Source organism: Haliaeetus leucocephalus, unplaced genomic scaffold (genome assembly GCF_000737465.1).
Source record: "Haliaeetus leucocephalus isolate CR32 unplaced genomic scaffold, Haliaeetus_leucocephalus-4.0 Scaffold752, whole genome shotgun sequence".
NCBI lineage: Eukaryota > Metazoa > Chordata > Aves > Accipitriformes > Accipitridae > Haliaeetus > Haliaeetus leucocephalus.
In genome coordinates, this window is record NW_010973188.1 from 2,800,897 (window position 1) to 2,819,801 (window position 18,905).

Below are 18,905 nucleotides of genomic sequence, written 5' to 3' on the forward strand. Positions count from 1 at the left end.
CTTTCCTCCTGATGATACAGGGGTCTTCTCCCCCACTTACCAAACCATCCTTTCTGCTCTGGCCACAAACGACCAAGCTTCTTCCCCTCTCCAGTGTGCACTTCTGCCTCGTTGTTTGCTGACAAGGAGGAGCATGGCCTGCTCCCCTCTGGGGCCCTCTGGGCCTGAGCTGGTCCTTCCCATATGCCCTTGCAGGTGAAACTGGAGGTGGACAAGGCTGGAGATGTGCTGTGGCTGGTTCAGCAGCAATACAAGATCCAGATCCTCCTTTCCTTTCCCAGTCACTGGGAGGCAGGCAGCTGGCACTAACCTCAGATCAGACATTGTAGCGTTTCTTGATACAACGAAGGCTAAGCTCCCCGCAGTGGATGCAGGACAGGCTACTGAGCCTGGGATGACCATAGGAAGCAGATATGATACTGCCTTCTCCACCATTGCTAAAGCATGGCTAACAGGCAGTAGGTGGCCAGGTCACTTAGCCTTTGTACTAGGTCTGCTCCTGCCTGTGCTGGTCCAGTGTGCAGCAACCAGCATCTCTCTGTCAGGGCCAGGGTTTTCTGTGCCTCCTCATGGGCATGGAGGGCTAAGCAGTGGGGTAAAAAAACCCCTCACCCCAAACCCTACTACTGGCCTGTAGGGTTGCAGAGCTGGGTTCAAGATGGTGTGAAGAGAGCATAGGAGTGAGCACTCAGCCAGGAAGGAGACCTGAGAGAGGGGACTGGGGCTTCATCAAAAAGATTATTTTTGTAATACATGAATGGATGATGTACCTTTATCAAATAAAACAACTACAAGCCCAAAAACAGCGCATCAGAGAATCATAAAATAATTTAGGTTGCAAGGGACATCTGGACACCAACCTCCTGCTCTCAGCAGATCCAATTAGATCAGGTTGCTCAGCTACTTTTCTGGAGTTTCTACTTTTACTCCATCACTTCCCCCAAGAATGCAAACCCAGATTGTGGCACAGGAGTTGTCCTGCCCCATGCTCTGGCTGCAGCAGTGGAAATGGCTCCTGCAGCCTCAGGGGGAAGGAACGGGACCTGCCTCAGGAGAGTGTAGCAAAGGTGTGTACCTGCTAGACATTGCCTTAGAGTGTTGGAGAGAAGGGGAAAACCCAAGACTGAGTCCAAGGGTGCCAATGGGAAGAGCAATCTGATCCTAAAACTGAAAGCAGCTGTGGATTTGGGCAGCTAGGAGCAGGGCAGGAGGGATAGGGAATTTCCCTTGGAAAAATGGTCTTGAAATAAACTAGCATTAGAGGCCTTTAATGTAATCAGATTCTGGCTCTTCAGGGGAAGGCCTTCTCCACTGTGAACTGGAGGAAGAGCAGCAAAGTCCCTGGGTGCAACTTTCTGGGCTTGGAAAGGTCAGTGTCCTCTGAAAGCAGTTGGGAGCAGGTAGGGTTGTCCGTGCAGAGAGGGCACCACTCCTGTATCTCACAAGGAAGTCTGTGTCTGGGGTGAAAAGGACACAGGGACCTAAATAATGGAGCTTCACAAGGTTGTTTCCACTTTATTTTAAATTGCTCATGTGAGACTAAGTTTCAGACTAGGAGTCGCTGATTCTTCAGTGAGCAGAAAATCCCTCTGTAATCTCAAAGGGGAGCCTTGGAGTGGAGCAGTATTCCACCAGCCAGGCTTGCATGGCCCTAATCACCAGGTCCCATCTTCCCTCCTAAAGGAAAGGCCACAGTGCCATGCGCCCTCCCATCCTTGAGGACACACAATCGCTGTCTGCAGGCAGGAATAACCCCTTCCCTCACCTCAGCAGCTCCTGGCCCTGCAGGGACAGGGCTGGTGGCTGAGGCGAGAGGAAAGCCAGGCACAGAGCCAGGAGGGCTGCCTGGGCTCAGACCAGGAGGAAGGTCACTGCTGCCTGCTGTGCAGGAGTCGCTGGAACAAGGAGCCATCTTTCTGACTTAGGTGGGTGGGTGAATCCAGCTCTGCCACTCTCCCAGCTTGCATCACCAGCACGCGATCTGAGTCCAAGATGGTGTTCAGTCTGTGGACAGCAAACACCAGGACACATGTTGGTGGATCTGAGGAGAAACCCTGGATACTGCTTCCCCTGCTGTCAAGGGGTGGCCCAAGACACGCCCAACATCACGATCTGTGGAGAATCTCCCTGTGCATGCAGGGACACACTGCAGTCCAGCTCTCCAGAGAGCCTCTGCAGACTGCTGAAATGCACCACCTCTTAAGAGAGCACAGTGATGCCTCTCAGTTGCTGGGCATGGCAGGGCACCAGGAGCGCAGAGGGAAGCTCTGTGGAGGGAGAGCTCAGGGCATGCCTGATTCTAGGGTTGCACAAGATGTATCCATTCCTACAGAGGAGTTATTGAGTTGCTTCTGTTTGCCCCTACATTTCCTCACCTACCACCTCCTAAGAGCAGCAGAAATGGGCTTGTGCATCAGCTGCCATTCCCCAGCAGTCTGGCACCTTTGCTTATGCTGCCACCACCAGTGGATTTGTAGTTGCCAGACTGCCAACCACAGCATGGGCAGCACACGTATGCACCCAGTTCTGCCCAGACTGCTAGCAGGGCAGCAACCTCTGGCCCTGGGAAGGGAAGACAGGGCAGCAGGAATGCCTTTGTACAGTTGTGCACTGTTCAGTGCAAAACTACAGCCTGACAAAGCTGCAAGTCACAAGGAAGATGCTGCACAGAATTTGAGCAGGTAAAAAGCATTATGGAGTTCAGGACTCTGGTTACACATTCATCCCCCAAAGAGTGCCAGGCTGCAGCACTGGAAGTGACCTGGAGGGGCAAGGGACAAGTATTGAGTCACTTCCCATCCTAGATTTCACCCATCCAATCAACGGTTCACCTGCAGCTGAATGGCATGGGAGAACCATGGGTACAAAACAAGCCCATCACCACCTCTCCCTCCTTACTGCTCTCCCCCACCTCCCTTCATCCCAGTGGAATTGGGGCTGGGGCCATCTTCAACCCAGTCTTGCTGCCTAGCCTTCTGCCACTCCTTCCTCTGTGGGTTCTCCTCTCCAAATACTCTTCCATCAGAGGTGGCCTCTCCCCACCCAACCCAAACATACACCTCAGCCCACGGTGCCCTTACCTTTCTACTCTATTTATGTATAATATCCCTAGTGTAGGAACCATGTTCCCTTCACACACCTCCTGCCTTCCTCCTATCTGATGTATTTAACAAGATCCACTCGATTCACTTGCCAGGCCCAGCCCACCCTGCCTGTCATCTATCACTCCTACTTCTGTGCAGCAGGACATCAGCCCCTGCTACCTGCTCATTTGATTTTTATTTTTGTGGTAACCTTTGTGCTTTGAAAACGCCCTCCATACAACTGCATAACCCTCCTCCAAATTCTCCTCTACTTGGCAAGAGTAAGAGCACCGCCTAATGCGGACCCATCCCTTCTCAGTATCCACGGTATTCATGTTTTGCCCTCCTCCCTCTGTCTGCAACCATCTACTGCCCCTACTCTTACACTAAATCTCTCAGCTGTGGGGCAAGCACTGTTGCCCTGTCCTACGCGGGCAGTGTCTACCTTGCCTGCACCGGGTGCAGGCTGGGACCAGAACACAGGGTTTTGGGAAACAACTACCCAGCGTTCTGCCTCCCCTGGCCAGGAGCTGCCCGAAGTCCTTGGTGCCGCCTGCCCTGCAGTGCCCTCTACTGAGCCAGAGGCACTTGCTCCTCCCGGGTCTCCACACTGCTCGTTTCTGTAGGATAGCTTACCATTGCCCCTTGCCCTAATTTGGCAGAACCACAAGGTCCAATTCACTCCCCTGGTCCCAGTAGGCAGTGCCCAGGAAAAGCCATCTGCCATATGATGCGGCGTTTGGCCTTTGCTGTCCCCCAATTTCTGGGTACAACGTTTTCACATCCAGTTTTTCCCAGCACACAGGGGCTAATAAAGCAGAAAAGACGAATAGGCAAGGTCCAGCCTTTTGCACTTGAAAAGCCTCATCATGGAGATCTGCCTGCTCAGCTCAAGGCCCGGGCATGGCAGGTGCAGCCACAACTCCCTGGGAGTGGTAGGATTAATTTAGGTGCAGAGTGCTGCTTCCTCCATACCTGTGAGCAATCGTCAAAACAGTTTTGTCAGCAAAGCGCTGGCGGATGGTCTGCTGCAGCAGCTGGTCTGTCTTCTGATCCACACTGGCTGTGGCCTCATCGATGCACAGCACCTGCCAGGGACAGAGAGTGAAAGGAGCTCCCATGCGCCACAGGGGAGACCCCAATCCCTGCCCAGAGACAGCCTGAGAAGGTAGCACAGGACATCTGTTCCTGTCACACCCCCAACTCTGGAGCGCTCCGCTCTGCTGTCCCCATACAGCCATCAGCAGCTCACCCTCCCCCTCGCTCCGATGGAGGCAGGGCACTCACCTTGGCTTGTGTCAGGAGGGCTCTTGCCAGACACACCAGCTGCCTCTGTCCCAGGGACAGACTCTTTCCCCTTTCTCCCAGCTCGCTGTCCAATCCACCTGCAGGGGTCAAGCTCAGCAGTCACCCCACCAGGCTCAGCACAGGGCCCTAAATGGCTCCCCCAGTCTGGGGTTTTCCCAGTAGCACTCAAAATCCCAATCCTGGTTGGGCCCAGGCCTTGGGAACCAGAGCCTTTACACTTGGACACAAATAAGATCCGGCATGGAGATGCCACACTCCCCTAGAACTAGGGGCTAGCTTATCCTCCAGGCTCTGCTCTAACATCCACTGGGGCCTGGTCTCATCAGCAAGATCCTGCCACCCAACCCATCACCTGCCAGTCCCTTGCCACTAAATCTCAGGGAATACCACTGGGTCCCACTGACCAGTTCCCACCCTGGTCCTAGTGTGCCCTCACCTAACCAATTCCCTACTGCATCCACCTGGCCGCTTTTCCTCAGCTCCCTAACTGAGCTGAGGCCTTTTCCCCTCTTCCAGCACCAGGGCTCACCAGCTGCTTCTCGCTGGTTTCAGACTCACCCATCTGAGTAACAGCATCCCACAGGTGGCACTGCTCTAGCACCTCGTGGAGCTCAGCATCTGTCCGTTTTCCCTGGGGGTCCAGGTTCTCTCGGATTGAGCCACTGAACAAAAATGGATCTTGGGGGATGATGGCCAGCCTAGATCTGCAAGCAAATGAGAGCTGAGGGCTCATGGGGTGGGTTCAGCAGAAAAGCAAAGGCCTGTTTGTTTGGGTTTTTTTTTTCTGGGGTGGGGTGTCTTGGCTTGCTGCATATCTTAGAGGCACAGAGACATGGGTCACATATTTAGCCTGTTTCCTTAGCACAGCTGTTCAGAAACAACAGAGCAACTCATAAGAAGCTGCCACAATCTGACAAGAGGGTGCCATGACAGTAAGTCCTTTGCTCCTCACTCTTCCATCTGGCATCCAACCACTGACAACTCTCAGCCTCCAGGCCCCGCCAGGTACCCTCCACTCTGCTCAGCCTTCCATACCTCAGCTCTTCCAAGCCCACCAGCTGGCTGTCAACACCATCCAGCAGAATCCGGCCTGATTTCAGCTCCAGCATACGGAAAAGGGCCAAGAAAAGGGTGGATTTTCCAGATCCTGTGCGACCCACAATCCCCACCTTTTCTCCGGGGTAAATGGTGAAGCTCACACCATCAAGTGCATTAGGCAAGTCTGTTCGGTAGGCCAGGACTACTTGCTGGAACTCCACAAGCCCCTGGCTTGGCCAGTCAGCGGCAACCTAAGAGGGATACCCAGGTGAGACAGGGTATGACTGTGACCCACTGTCATCTTCAGCCTCACGTCCCCACAGGCCAAGCCCCATCCATCCCTTTGGATGGTAGGTTGGCTTCTGAGCAGACTCAACGCACAGCCCAGCTTCAATTCCAGCCCCCTTCCTAGCCTTGTTTTTCCCTCACAGCTGAGATCTAGCACACGTTCTGGTCTCCTACCCCTTCCCATCATGCCAGCCTTCACCAACTTCTGCCAGAGATTCACCCCTCCCCCCCAGGGGATGTACTGGTAAAGGATGAGTGATCAAGGTAGTTTCCGTGGGTGAGGGCCCTCCACCCATTCACTGGAACTCTGTGATTTCCCCAGGAGGCAAGTGCAGGGCACAGAGCCAGAAGATGGGCCAGTCACTGAGAACATATTTGAGCTTTTACCTGGACCACTTTATCATGGGGCTCTGTGGGGATGTCTGTGGTGTATTCTTCTGTCCGCTCCACACTCACCATCATGGTCTCTGTCAGAGTGAAGCTGGAAATGAGGCCTGAGAGCAGATTTGTGACAGACAGGGCATATGAGAGTGCAAGGCCCACAAGTCCTGTGAGGAAAAAAGCATAAGCAAGAATGTTACTGGCGGGGAAGGAGCTGGGATCTTGGTGGCAGGACAAAGAAACAAGGCAGAAGTCAGCATTCTGGAGCCTGGGATCCCACTCGAGGATGGGGACACACAGGAGGAGGGAGGGACAGGAGCTGAAGCAGTACACTGTAGGTGACCTGCAGAGGGGCAGGGAGCAGGAGCTCTGGATCTTACCCTAGTGTAGGAAGATGTGCAGCTCTGGGCTAGGAGAGGAGGAACCCATGGGCCACAGCCTAGCAGTGGGCATAGAAGAATCCCTGGCAGCCTACCTGGATTTCCCAGTTGCTTCTGGTGCTGGATGATGGCAATTCCTGCAATAGTGGTAACAACAGCGACCCCAATCATCTGCAAGCGGATGTCCAGCCACTGCATCGCTGTGTTGCTGGCAAAGAGGCAGCGCTGGTTCTGCTCCAGATGCATCTGATTCTCCAACTCAAACCTGGCAGGCACACAACAGAGGTTCGCACCACTCAACCTCCATTCCTGCTGCCGCAGACTAGAGGCATTCCTGCCACCCTATAACCAGCCCCACATCAGGAAGGACCTGGTGAATAAAGCCAAAGCTCTGGTTCTCTGGGCGCCCTTTCTTTCCACTCACCTCTGTGTTGCCCGCATGGCTCTGATGCTGCTCAGGCCCGAGAGGGTCTCTGAGAAGTGAGTGTAAATGGGAGACAGGGTGACACTGTAAAGGCGCTTGAGTTCCCGGGATGTGCGCCGGTAATAGCGCTGGATGGAGAAGTAGAGGGCAGCTAGAGGGAGTAAGACCAGACCAATCCAAGGGAGGCCATAGGTGATTATCACCAGCATGCCCAAGAGCCCATACATGTTGGCCAGGAAGATGTTAAGGATAAATGGCAGGCTGTCATCCACGCAGTACAGGTCTGAGGAGAAGCGGTTCAGGATCCGGCCTGTTGGTGTGGTGTCAAAGAAGGTGACCGTGGCCTGGCAACAAGGGAACCAGAAAGTAAGAGGCAGTCAGCTGCAGTGAGATCCAGCCACAGAACAGCACCCAGGAGAGCAGCACCAAGGGAAGCAGATAAGGCCACAGAGGGGTGGCCACTGGAGCCCCCTTCCTTTCCTCAGCTGGAGAAGAAATCTCAGACTCCAAAGCCAGCATCCACTCGCAGCCAAACAACTCATGCTGTTCGCATGGTAAAAGGAAGGAGCCCTTCTGTGGTGAATGGCAGACAGCTACCAAGATAGCAGTCACTCAGATCCCATACTGGCCCACCAGTAGCCAGTGAGACAATCCTCTAATCCTATCTTCCAATCCTCTAATTCTAACTCTAGCCCAAGGATCCAGGGAAGCCCAAATCCTAAAGAAAGTTAACTGGCAGATACCAGCATCATCCCTACATCTTGCTTAATGACTCCTTCCAGTCTCATCTGAACCTGAGCTCACGATCCTGCAAAAGCTACTTTGATCCAACTGGCCCGCATCTTGGCTATATAAGTCTAATGAGTGAACAGATGCAGGTGGCAGCCTTAAAACACCCCTCCATGGAATGGAACAAGCCTTACAGGACACATTGTGAACCCCAGCTCACTGGCCCCTTGTGCTGGCTGTGGTGCAGCCCTTTTAGGATATAGTCCGACAGGTAGCTCATCAGCTAATACCAGCAGAAACCCCAATCCATGTCCCAAACCCTTACTCCCAACTATGAGAAGAACATCAGGGCAGAGTGACTTGCAGGAGCCTCAGCCTGCCTTGGACTTTCTGACCATTACCTTTAGAGCCCTCTGGAGCAGCCGGTTGTGAATGACAGTGGCAGCATGGATAGTGCCATAAGCAAAGAGGAAGGCCCGAAGAATGGTGAAGAGGGAGTTGGCCCCTGCAATGCTCCCATAAACTATCAGGTAGAAATTCACATCCAGGGAGCCATTGGAAGGGACTGGGGTGGTGTCCAGAGCTTGAATGGGGGAGCTGGAACACAGAAGGAGAAAGATTATGAATCTGCCAAGGTCCCCTGACAGTAATTTCACAGACAAGGCATGAGAACCCAGGAGCACACTCGAGGGGAAACCAGGATACTTCAACCTGATACTCCTGTGAGAGACCACTCCTTTGGCATGGTGGGACAAACACTCTGATTACTATGCAGCTAAGGGTCTTCCATCAGCCCCAGGCAGAAGCCCTTTGAGCACCTCATCACGTCAGAGATTTTGATTCTCTTTCTTTGTCAAAGCAGCCACACAGATCCCCTGCAGTGGGGTGGTCAGTTTATCCCTGCTCTCAACAAGCATCTTCACAGGAAACGCACTTAAGGGCAAAATGGGAGTGTGTTTCCAGCTTCCTTTGGTGTCTCCTGACCAGATTCACTTACACAAGCCCAACAATGGAGAAGAGAAGCAGCTTTCGGGAAGGCAGGGAAGCTGAGCAGACCATCACAGAGGTATTTGCTGTCTGGGATATGCTGGAGATCCAGTGTGACAGCCACCAATCTGAGATATTTCTGGATGCTACAGAGAAAGACAGACTGCATAAAGAGGGATTCAACCTTCGAAACAGCAAATATGAAGCAGAAAAGCTGGAGGGGAAGCTGCTGGACAGCTTCTGTTATTGTCTCACTGCCCAGTCTAGTCTTCCCCTGCCTTCATTCTCCACTGTTAGTAGTAGAGCAGAAGCAAGGGAACAGCCTTGAGCTGCAGCAGCAACAGGGCACTGCTAGAGCAGCAGACGTGCAACTGCAGCAGTGAGACATAAGATCCTGTTCCCACATATGACCCCTCCTAGCCACGCTACTGTAGTTTGGGGAAGAGAAAAGGGGTCTTCCTGCTGCAGGGAGAGTGATTAAACCCCTGGCCTCTTTTCTTCCCTGGACTCCACACAGCCCAGGAATGAGAGGAGAGGAATGTCTAATGAGAGATGTGCTGCTGGGCCAATGTCTCACCTTGCATCAGGAGCAGCGAAAAGAGGATGGATAATGCCAAGCAGCTGCCCACTGCCAGCCAATATGCCTTGTACACCTGAAAAGCCACAGCCCCTTCTTTCTTCTCTTCCTCCTTGTGGTTGAGGTGATAGTTTTGGGTTGATTCTTCTGCCTCTGTCTCTATGGCCTCTTCTTGGACCTGTTCATCAGGGGCTGTGGGAATGGAGACGAAAGCAAAGGTTAGTGTGATGTAAGTTCCTCCTGCAGCTGCTTCTTGCAGTGAAGAGAGCAAGTCTAGGCTATGAGGAAGACTTTTCTTCCCTCCTGTCTCCTCTTTCAAGACAGGTGCACCAATCCTGGCAGACCTTCATCCAAAACTGAACCCTAAGTAGAACAACAGATTCAAATACTGCTCCAGACCAATACCCAATGATATGTGGGCATCCTCTCCCTCTATGCACACACTACCCACAGATCAGCACTGCCACAGCAGAGCAAGGTGGTGGGAGCTCTGCTCTAAGGTCAGCAGCCATCAGGTACAGGTTCTGTCTGGGTGGTCAGCTGAGCTGTGTTGCCCCAGCCACCCTTAAGCTCGCCAGGTATAGACCTCTATCCTTCTGCCTCTTGTCCATATCCTTGAACTTGGGGAAGGCTTCCACGAGTGGCAGGATATCAGCTGGTGTACCTGCGAAGAGACATGCAAATTCTTTAGAGTCTGCAAGGAACAGACGCCAGCTACTCACTGCCTCTTGCTATGAAATGGCCCAGTTTTGTTCTCTCATAACATTCCCTATCTTCTCTCACACCACCTGCACCCTTGAAGGCCCTGCTCCATACAACCTGCTATGGCCTTCTGCCTTATCAGCTCCCCACCTCTAGGGCCGTCCTGTTCTATCTGTGCATCTGCACATTCCCTTCCACCCCATCCTTGCCCACATGCAGTGTCCTCCAAATCTTTATCATTGGGTTCCCCACTAGTTAATCCTACTCCCTTATGTCCGTCTTTTCTCAAGCCATTCTGAGGCTAGCACACAGGCACAAATGAATGCCTGAGAAGACAGGCAGTGTACCTGTCTTAGCTATTCTGCCATTGTCTATCAACAACAAGGCATCGGCCTTCTCCAAAAACTCCGTCCTGTGGGTGCAAAGGATCCTGGTCTTGTGTTTGAGAACTCCGAGAATGCATTTCTGCATAAGATGGTTTGCTACGTCTGCATCAACAGCAGCCAGGGGATCATCAAGGAGGTAAAGCTCTTTCTCCTGAGAGGGAGACAAAAGACAAGGATACAGCTGCTGGCCCTGCTGGAGCAGGCAGTGCTGTAGAGAAAAGTGCAAGTACCTCTGTATGGCACACTGCCAGCACAATGGGGTTTAAGACCTGCTGCCAGAGCACATTGTACAGTTGGGTGCTTCCAGCTTCTTTACATCTAACTTGTCACTGGGCACAATCTGCCACAGCATGACTCCTTTGCTATTTACCTGGTAAATGGCTCTGGCAAGGGCTATTCGAGCCTTCTGTCCCCCACTGAGTGTCACACCATTTTCACCCACCTCTGTCTGGTCACCTGCTGGTAAAATCTGAAACATTCAAGAAAATCCATTTAGAATGGACAGGAAACTACTGGGAACTCAAAACCAGAACACTGGGGTCCCTCTCCTGTCTCTGGCAGTAATTCCTTAGGGTGACACCTTACAAAAAATTAAACAATGCAACAGTCAACACACTGGTTCTGCAGACAACTGGCAAGCTTGGGATTTATGCAACTAAACTCTCTTACACTCCAGAATAGTGTGGCCACATCTGAACTACCCATTGAGAGTAACTTCTGGTCTGAGATAACTCTGAAATTGTGCCTGGGAATTTTCTGGGACAGAGAGAGCTGTGCCTGCACCAAAATCATGCTAGGGCCCATCCAAACAGTTTAGCAGTAAAAACTACAAGAGTTTCAGTAGCTGGAAACAGTTTCCTCTTCATTTGGAGCATAGGCATAGTCTACTACTTCTCAAATAAATATCTTGCCTTTACAGACTATTCATAGCTCCTGCCAAAGCAAACAGGAGCTCCTAGTGCTTGGCACTTCAGAAAATCAGGAATCAGGTTATAAACCGGGAGGAGAAGGCTAGCTTCCTACCATATATAACAGGCAGGTTTACTGGCTAATACAGCCATAAGCCTCAAACCTAGAATACGTGTATTACTGACACAGGAGGACCACAGACTCAGCCCTTCCAGATCCCACGGAAGTTCCTTCTGATCCAAAAAAGCAGCAGCTGCTAACAGGTTCTGCCTGAAAAACCCAGCAGTCATCAGCTCTGCAAGAACATCTCCTTTCCCCAGGATCAAGAGCTTTTGGCTCAGCAGCGGAAGAAACCATCCAAAATGCTACCAGCGTGACTTCACACCTTAAAGAACTGTGGGGCAAGGTATGGTCTGGTATCGGTAATCAGAGTAACGCTATGTGATTGGGACATTGGAAAAGCAGTCTATAGCCTGAAAGAATAAGAACTGCTCCCAGTGGGGCTCAGGCTGGATGCAAAAGCTGGCCAAGAAGGCCCAGGTGGGTTTACAGTTTAGGCACTCACATTCAGGTCCTCGGAGAGGGCACAGGCCTCCACCACCTCCTCGTACAGCCTGGCATCATATGCCCGCCCAAAAAGAATGTTCTCACGGACAGTGGTAAACTGTATCCAAGGCTCCTGTGTAGCCAGACCAAATCCTTGCTCCAGGTCACAAACATACACTTGTCCACCTTGTCTGCAAGCACACCAGAAGTAGGTGGAAAGGGCAACGAAGGACAGCTGTTGGCAGATCAAAATGGCCTACAAACAGGGATAGCGCTGGATAGTCCCTGCCTGCTGTGGCATGGAGGGACCAGGTAGGAAGAAGTCTTTAGGCTACTTACTTAATGAGCTCTCCAGTGATGGCTGCAAGCAGAGAGCTTTTGCCAGAGCCGACCTTCCCAACAACCCCCAGGAGCATCCCCTGCAAAGGGAAATGAAAAGGAGCAACCTGATGCGCTAATACAGGGTGGCTTGTCCAGATTTCTTGAGCCACACGTAGCCTGTAAGAAAGCTGACTGCTGTCTTAAACTGGGGCTATCTCACAGGTTCAGCAGCAGAGCTAGGTATAGTTGTTGGGTAGACTGGACTCTTGATATGGCAGGACACAAATCTGCAAGGAGTGTTAATTCTGCAGCTCAGCTGTGTTCCCTGCCCAGTTCTCTCCTGCAGCAGTGGTAGAAAGCAGAGGGAACTGGTTCATCTCTTGTCTGTAAGCCATGCTGGGATCTCCTCCAGCACCCTTCAGCTCTGAGAGACGTGATATGTGTCCTGTGCCTCTTGACCAAGAGAAGATTTTGATGCACAGCTCATAAGACCAGGAAAATATGAAAACATGCCACCCCTGCTCCATTATTTGGCTTCTCTAGTGCTATTCTTCTCTGTTACCTCCTGCATCCTTGCTCACCTTTCTCACTGACAGGTTCTCAATGTGCAGTTGCAGAGTGCCTATGGAAGAGGGCTGCCTGGTGCTTTCCTCCTCAACTGGTGTCCATGAGAAGGCTGCACATCGCATCTCCATGGCAGTAGCAGTACCTGAAGGGCTATCTGCAAGAGAAAAGCAGCACAGCATTGCACTACTATGAGAAGGCCAGAAAATGAAAGGCACCCAGCATCACAAATATTATCAGCTTTGTTCCCAAATGCATGAGACCATGGACAGGGCACTGCCATGATGACCTTGACCCAACCACAGAATGAGACGCTTGCCTACTGACTTGTCCTTGAACTTACAACTCCCTCCAACCCTCCTGTCTCCAGCTCCCATCAGACACACAGGGTGACCTGCTGGCTGTCAGGGAGACATTAAGGATAACCTGGTTTTATTATTGTGAAGGTAAAAGAATGGCAGGGAGCTGGCAAAAAGCAAGGAAGGAGAGAAAGGGAGCTAAGATGGCTCAGGAGAGGGGCATCCATTCAAGCCTTTCTGCCAGGCAAAGCCAAGGCTGTTGATGGCTTCAGTGTCAGAGAAGCTTTGGACAGACGAGGGAGCAGCATGTTCTAAAGGGACGCTAACAGCAGGGCCCTGCAGGGACAAGCAATGGCCTAGGGTTGGTAAAGAGGAGTGTTCTAGCCTTGTCTTCCATTTTCCACAGAAATGGAGTGCCTTCATTCTGCCTCTGACAACCGAATGTCTTGAATCATGGGGTGACAGCCAGCTGCCCTCCAGTACTGCCCCTGGGCCTCACACTTCAGCTCTCTGCTCCAAATGCCCCCTGCCCACAGTCCCAAGCCCAGCAGTGTCCTTCGCTATTACCTAGGGCATAATAAGCTTCCATGTCCTGGTCCGCGAGTTCAAGGAAACGCTGGATTCGATCCAGGGAAACTTTGGCTTCCAAGGTCCCATTCAACACCCATGGGAAGCTATTGAGAGGGAGAATAAGCATCCCGACAAGGGCCAGTGCTGTGAACACCTGCATGGGTAAGGAAACAACCATGAGTTGGAGGCAGTACCTCCCTTACATCCTGTATCATCCAAACAGCTTCACCAGTGAGAGCCTGGAGAGCTGTGGGGAGACACAGGCTGGGTTTATTTCCCAGAGAAGATGTCTCAGGACTGCAGCCCCACTGTAGACTGTCCTCTCCACGAGACAAGGTTGGAGCTTTCCCTACTACCTACTCACCTTTGTGGCAGTGAGCTGGTGACCCAACAGGACATAAGTGATGAAGATGGCAATGGAGACAACAACAGGCAGTGCTGCCCACAGATATACGCACACAGCATCCAAGTACTTGATGGCTCGTAACTTCTGCAGCTCTTTAGCCCGGCAGGCATTTATTCTAGTGCTGAAGTGCTTCTCCCAGGCATAAAACTTGATCACACGAACGCCACACAGGAACTCTGTCATAAGCTGCAGGAAAGAGGAAAAGCACGTAGAGCAACCAGTGCCTGCCTAATGCACCAAATGCCAGCTAGGCACCTTGGCTGTGGCCAGGTTTGCAGTTGCCTCCTGCTAAGGGCCAGGCTAGAGAGACCAGGAACCATTTATTGCTAACAAAGACATAAAATCAAGTGGCAGCTACTGGGAACTTTGTTCTCACTCATTCCACCAGCTTCCTCAGCCACCTGTGCTGTGTACAGCTCAGGAAAAGGCAAAATATTACACTACTTCCCAATTGAAGGATGTGTAACACAGGTGACGGGATGTGTGGAATTACTAGCTCCAGCCTCAGTGCCATTTACCTACTTTGGCCTGACAGCGCCTTGAGGTAGTAACAGCCGACTCTTAGGCCCACTGTTGTCATGACACAGCTAGTCTGTGTCCAGAGCCTGACTGGCTCACATCCAGCAGCTCAGCTGTCCCTGCAGCATGCTGTCCTCTCATTCCTGTTCTCAGGTCAGCATGTGCAGAGCAAGCTGAGATGTGTCTGTACGCAACATGAAAGAAAACTAACAAGAGAGAGTTCACTCAGCAAACTAGTCTTACAATAATTGGAGAAAGTCCAGCATACCCCATATAACTAAATGCACCTTCTGTTGGGAAAATAAATATTTTTAAAGCTCCCAACAGTTCTGACATGGAGTTGACTTATGTTTCATGCTTCCATGGAATGGAAATGGAAAGTGAAGTGCTGTCTCCTCACATTAGAGATACAAGGCTGAAAGGCGGGAATCACATGTTTGACATGCGTCAAGGATAGAGATGGCACTGCAAATATGCAAAAAGCAGTGGAAAAGATGACTGAGGGTGCCAAGCTTGGAGCTATGTAAAACCACTACATCTGTGATCATTGCCTTTGTCCAGACTGCAAGCCACCTCACCATCAATAGCATTACTGGAGCAATAGGACGGAAGCATCTCTAGAGGAAGCAACCAGGAGTCCTACCTTAACTACTACACACAGAAAAGAAATCTGGAAGGGAACCTGAATTAACCCAGGGGGCAAGACAAGCATTAGAGGTTCACTGTCTTGTGGGTGGTGAAACTGCATCACCCTGAAACACTTCTGAACCAAGTGTGTGTGTGTGTGTGTGTGTGTGCGCCTCCTCTAGCATTTTTCCCAACAGCTGTGATTCAATTAATCTGCTTTGGATCATGACAAGTGGCCAAAAAGCCAACGTTCTAGATACAACTGGGAAGAAAAAATATCAACAAACTCAGAGAGCCACCAGCTGTCCCTCACCTTGACCCGTGTGTCTTTGTGTTTCAGCATCTCCTTGTTGTTCATCATGATGCGGTTAGCTATGACCTTGTTGATGGGCACAAGCAGCAGTGCCAGAGCCAAGCCTCCCAGAAAAGCTACCCCCACTTGCTGGTAGAGGAGGTAGAGGGTAATGGCAAACTGGAAAGGCAGGCTCCACACCTCATGGAAGCTGAGGCAGAAGTTGACCAACCTACCGGTGTCTGTGCTCATGAAGTTGACAATTTCCCCCACAGTGAAGCGGGTAAGGCTGGTGCTGCCAACACACAGAGCCTTGCGGTAGATGGCAGAGACAATGGCAGCCCGCACCATCAGCGTCACCTTGTTTACCTCGTAGCTGAACTGGTTCCGCAAGAGTGCACCCAGGAAGGAGCCAGCAAAGAGCCCAAGGGCATAGAGAACCCCATGGCTCAGAGGCTCCTGCCGTGACTCCATGAAGTTCACCAGCAGGTTCAGAAGGAGAGGACCCGAGAAACCCAGCAGATTGCTGGCCAGCTTGAGAAGTCCAAGGGAGTAGAAACGAAGCCCAAAGGCCGCATGAAGGACTGAGAAGAGTTGCACGGCCTCCTGGGCACGGTGAGAGCTGTCCAGGGCATCGCTACTCCCATCGCCTCCAGCAATGATTGGGCTAGTAAGAGACGCTGTCTCCTCCTGTACTTGGTGCGGAGCTGCTGCCTTCTGCCAGCAAGAGTAGAAGTGATCACACACCCTGGCAGCCTGGAGCTGGCGAGGAAGCACATAGACATCCTGTGGCTGGTTCAGCTTCCACTGATAGCCACATTTCATAAGAGGGTTCATCCAAAGATAAAAGAAGCGTGAGAGCCAGCTCTCACCATCTTCTGCTACTCTCTGCTGATCAGGCACTGGGATCCCTGGCTCTGAGATGAGCTGGTCTTGTTGGCAGGAGCGATTGATGGAGAGGAAGTCTTGCCTGCCAGCGGTGGGAAAGAGGTAGCTGATCACATACACAAGCAGAGAGGCCAGCTGCAGACAGAGAATGGCGAACCTGGAGGAGGCAGCAGGGTGGGGAGGGGACCAAACAGTCCCGCTTTGGTAGTACCACACCAGCGTGATGATGAAGGAAGGTAGGGGTAGGAGAGTGAGGAGAGCCAGGGCCACAGGGCCCCTGGTAGAGCCGTGAATGGACCTGCAGAGCATGAGAAGAGCGAGGCCATGCGTGAGCCATGTCAGGGTGGCAGTGCCATTGGCCAGCACTTCCAGGTACACAGGGCCAAGCTCCTGCTGAGAGACGGTGCCTAGGATGGTATCAGCAAGGAATAGGCCAGCAAGTACGGAGGAGGCAGCAATTCTGCACCCCCAGCCTGGCTTCCAAGGCACCCTGGAGCCAGATCTAGAGGAGGAAAGAGCAGAGAAAAAATTTACAGTTGAAATTCCATCACCTCTCAGTCAGTACTCTCCTTGCTTTCTCTCCTCTTCCCCCTTTTATCCGTTCACTCTTACTTAACCTCCAGGATTCACCTCTCTTGATTTGTAACTTTTTCAGACTGTAGGGACTGCTAAACTACATCAGGTCAATATAGCCCAGTATCTGATCAATACAGCCCAGTATCTGTTCAATACCAGAGATTCAGATGCTACCACAGAACAGCATTTCTGTACAGATATTTGTTTGCAAACTGTGATTTTTTGTGGTCAAATCAGACTCCAGTCCTTGAGGATTAACAAAAAAAAGTATATTTAACCTCTTTAACACAAATTCTGGATGATCGAATTCTCTGTGTTACATCTCTGATCCTTAATTTCTCTTGTCTTTGTGATACTTTGTCTAGAAACATTATTTTTATCATTGTTGGTTTCAGTGATGCTGCGTATGTAAAGTCCATAATCTATTGCCCAACAAAATATTTCAGTATCACTTGATTCATTATCGTTTGTGGCCTTTCAAGATCAGTGAATGTTGCCATGTTTAGGAATTTCAGAAGAGGACAAACAGAAAAACAATTTTTGGTTTCTCTGAACCCCTTATTATCTCATAGCCATCTTCCATGCCACCTCCCAGAAGACTCCCAGTTTCCCCAGTCCCCACTCACTGAAATTCTTTTGAATTATTTGCTGTGATTTTATGCTCACTACTTTCTCTATTCTTTCTGGATTTCTTTCTGCAACGGAGGGACCAGAGCTGTACACCATACTCTGAATTAGGACAGATGCTGACAAATATAACAGCATTATAATATTGTGTCCTTCTCTAATTACATATTCAGCACATTATAGGGAGATCTAATTTCCAGCCTTTCCACCCCACTTCCAGTCCTGCATAATAATCAAGAGCTAGACAAGTTAGTTGTCATACCTTGGAGTGCCAAGGAAGCAGGCACTGACCACTGCAAGGATCACATGAGGAATCACATTTAATGTCAGCTGATTAAAGCAATGGCCAATGCTGCCATGAACCCACACAGGGAGTGGATCTTCTGGGCTGGTCCCACACAAACCAGCCAGGATGTTCTCCATCCTTTGTTGGGAATTCAATGTGAGATACAGGAGTTCCTAGGGCAGAAAAGAAAAAATAGCATGAGGTACAAAATGAAAAAAGTACAGCCCCAGGCGCAGGCAGACTGCGATAAGAAATGAACATAGGGCTAGAAGCAGCTTCCTGGGTCACACAGCCCAGGCCCTGCTATTGTGCACTTGCTATCGTATCATCTACTTTACAAAATGATCAAGCTCCAGCTCAGAATAAATTATGTTGTTTGTCCCCTTAGGTCATTCTGGGACCTCAATGCTCTGGGAATTTGAAGCTTTCTGCTTATTTCCAGGCTGATTTTTTCCCACGGCCAGTTCATCCTTTGAAACTAACATCAGGAAGCCTTTGCCTTTCTACTGATCACTTTGAAAAATATTTTGAGCTGCTTAAACAATAATGTATCGATTTTATTTCCATCTTCAAAACAATTCCCACAATGGGGGGAATTACACGGTCCTGCTTAAGACAGCATGTAACAGCTAGCATCCATCAGATCGCAGGGGAGGAGGACATGGGTGTCCATCCAGAAAAGCAGGCGGTACCTGCAAGCTACACAGGACAGGGGAACCAGCAGGACTCTGTCCTTGCCGGCTTTACAGCTCGTCCCATCTCCAGCCTGGGACCGGCTGAGACCCACAGGCCCGGCACGCAGGAGCGGGGCACTGCAGCACCAGAGCCAGGGGACGGGGCCCTCTCACGGCGGCCCTCCCGGCCCGCGCCGCTACAGCCCTGGCGAAGGCCCAACCTGGCGACCGCCTCGCTGGGTCAAGGGGCAGGCGGAGAGGGCGGCACGTGGCCTGCAGCGGGCGGGACCCTCCGGGCCCCCCCCCTCGGCCGCTCCCAGCGGGGCGACGGGCACCGGCGCCGCCACCCCCTCCCCACGCTCCCGCCGCACGCCCAACTTCGACCCCCGGCCCCCGCCTCCGCCCTCACCGCAGGAGGAAGGAGAGGGCGCAGGGCCGCCCCGTGCGCCCCCTGGGGGGCGGGAGGACGCGCTGCAGCCTTGGCACCTGGCGGGGCGGGGCGGGCGCGGCCTGGCAGC

At 51.7% G+C, this 18,905-nt stretch overlaps 1 protein-coding gene across 11 annotated transcripts in view; it reads right to left on the reverse strand.

Annotated features, from left to right (window-relative positions):
* Nucleotides 1-1,495: 1,495 nt before the first annotated feature.
* ABCC10 (ATP-binding cassette, sub-family C (CFTR/MRP), member 10) overlaps nucleotides 1,496-18,905 on the reverse strand; it is a 24,641-nt gene continuing 7,231 nt past the window's right edge. For 7 of the 11 annotated variants that reach the window (XM_010581202.1, XM_010581200.1, XM_010581199.1 and 4 more), the window contains 21 exons: nucleotides 17,690-17,886; nucleotides 15,358-16,726; nucleotides 13,857-14,084; nucleotides 13,490-13,646; nucleotides 12,641-12,780; nucleotides 12,078-12,157; nucleotides 11,758-11,929; nucleotides 10,654-10,752; nucleotides 10,245-10,434; nucleotides 9,782-9,859; nucleotides 9,196-9,387; nucleotides 8,629-8,764; nucleotides 8,033-8,228; nucleotides 6,903-7,246; nucleotides 6,574-6,743; nucleotides 6,105-6,265; nucleotides 5,427-5,680; nucleotides 4,950-5,095; nucleotides 4,371-4,468; nucleotides 4,059-4,171; nucleotides 1,496-2,004 (listed from right to left, as the gene is read on the reverse strand). In XM_010581202.1, the coding sequence (XP_010579504.1) occupies nucleotides 1,869-2,004; nucleotides 4,059-4,171; nucleotides 4,371-4,468; nucleotides 4,950-5,095; nucleotides 5,427-5,680; nucleotides 6,105-6,265; nucleotides 6,574-6,743; nucleotides 6,903-7,246; nucleotides 8,033-8,228; nucleotides 8,629-8,764; nucleotides 9,196-9,387; nucleotides 9,782-9,859; nucleotides 10,245-10,434; nucleotides 10,654-10,752; nucleotides 11,758-11,929; nucleotides 12,078-12,157; nucleotides 12,641-12,780; nucleotides 13,490-13,646; nucleotides 13,857-14,084; nucleotides 15,358-16,726; nucleotides 17,690-17,850 (4,620 nt within the window). In that variant the 5' untranslated portion in view covers nucleotides 17,851-17,886 and the 3' untranslated portion in view covers nucleotides 1,496-1,868. Of the gene's footprint in view, nucleotides 2,005-2,688; nucleotides 2,762-4,058; nucleotides 4,172-4,370; nucleotides 4,469-4,949; nucleotides 5,096-5,426; nucleotides 5,681-6,104; nucleotides 6,266-6,573; nucleotides 6,744-6,902; nucleotides 7,247-8,032; nucleotides 8,229-8,628; nucleotides 8,765-9,195; nucleotides 9,388-9,781; nucleotides 9,860-10,244; nucleotides 10,435-10,653; nucleotides 10,753-11,757; nucleotides 11,930-12,077; nucleotides 12,158-12,640; nucleotides 12,781-13,489; nucleotides 13,647-13,856; nucleotides 14,085-15,357; nucleotides 16,727-17,689; nucleotides 17,887-18,405; nucleotides 18,572-18,905 lie in introns of those variants that run through there. The other 4 variants (XM_010581205.1, XM_010581206.1, XM_010581207.1 and 1 more) reach the window with 4 other exon arrangements.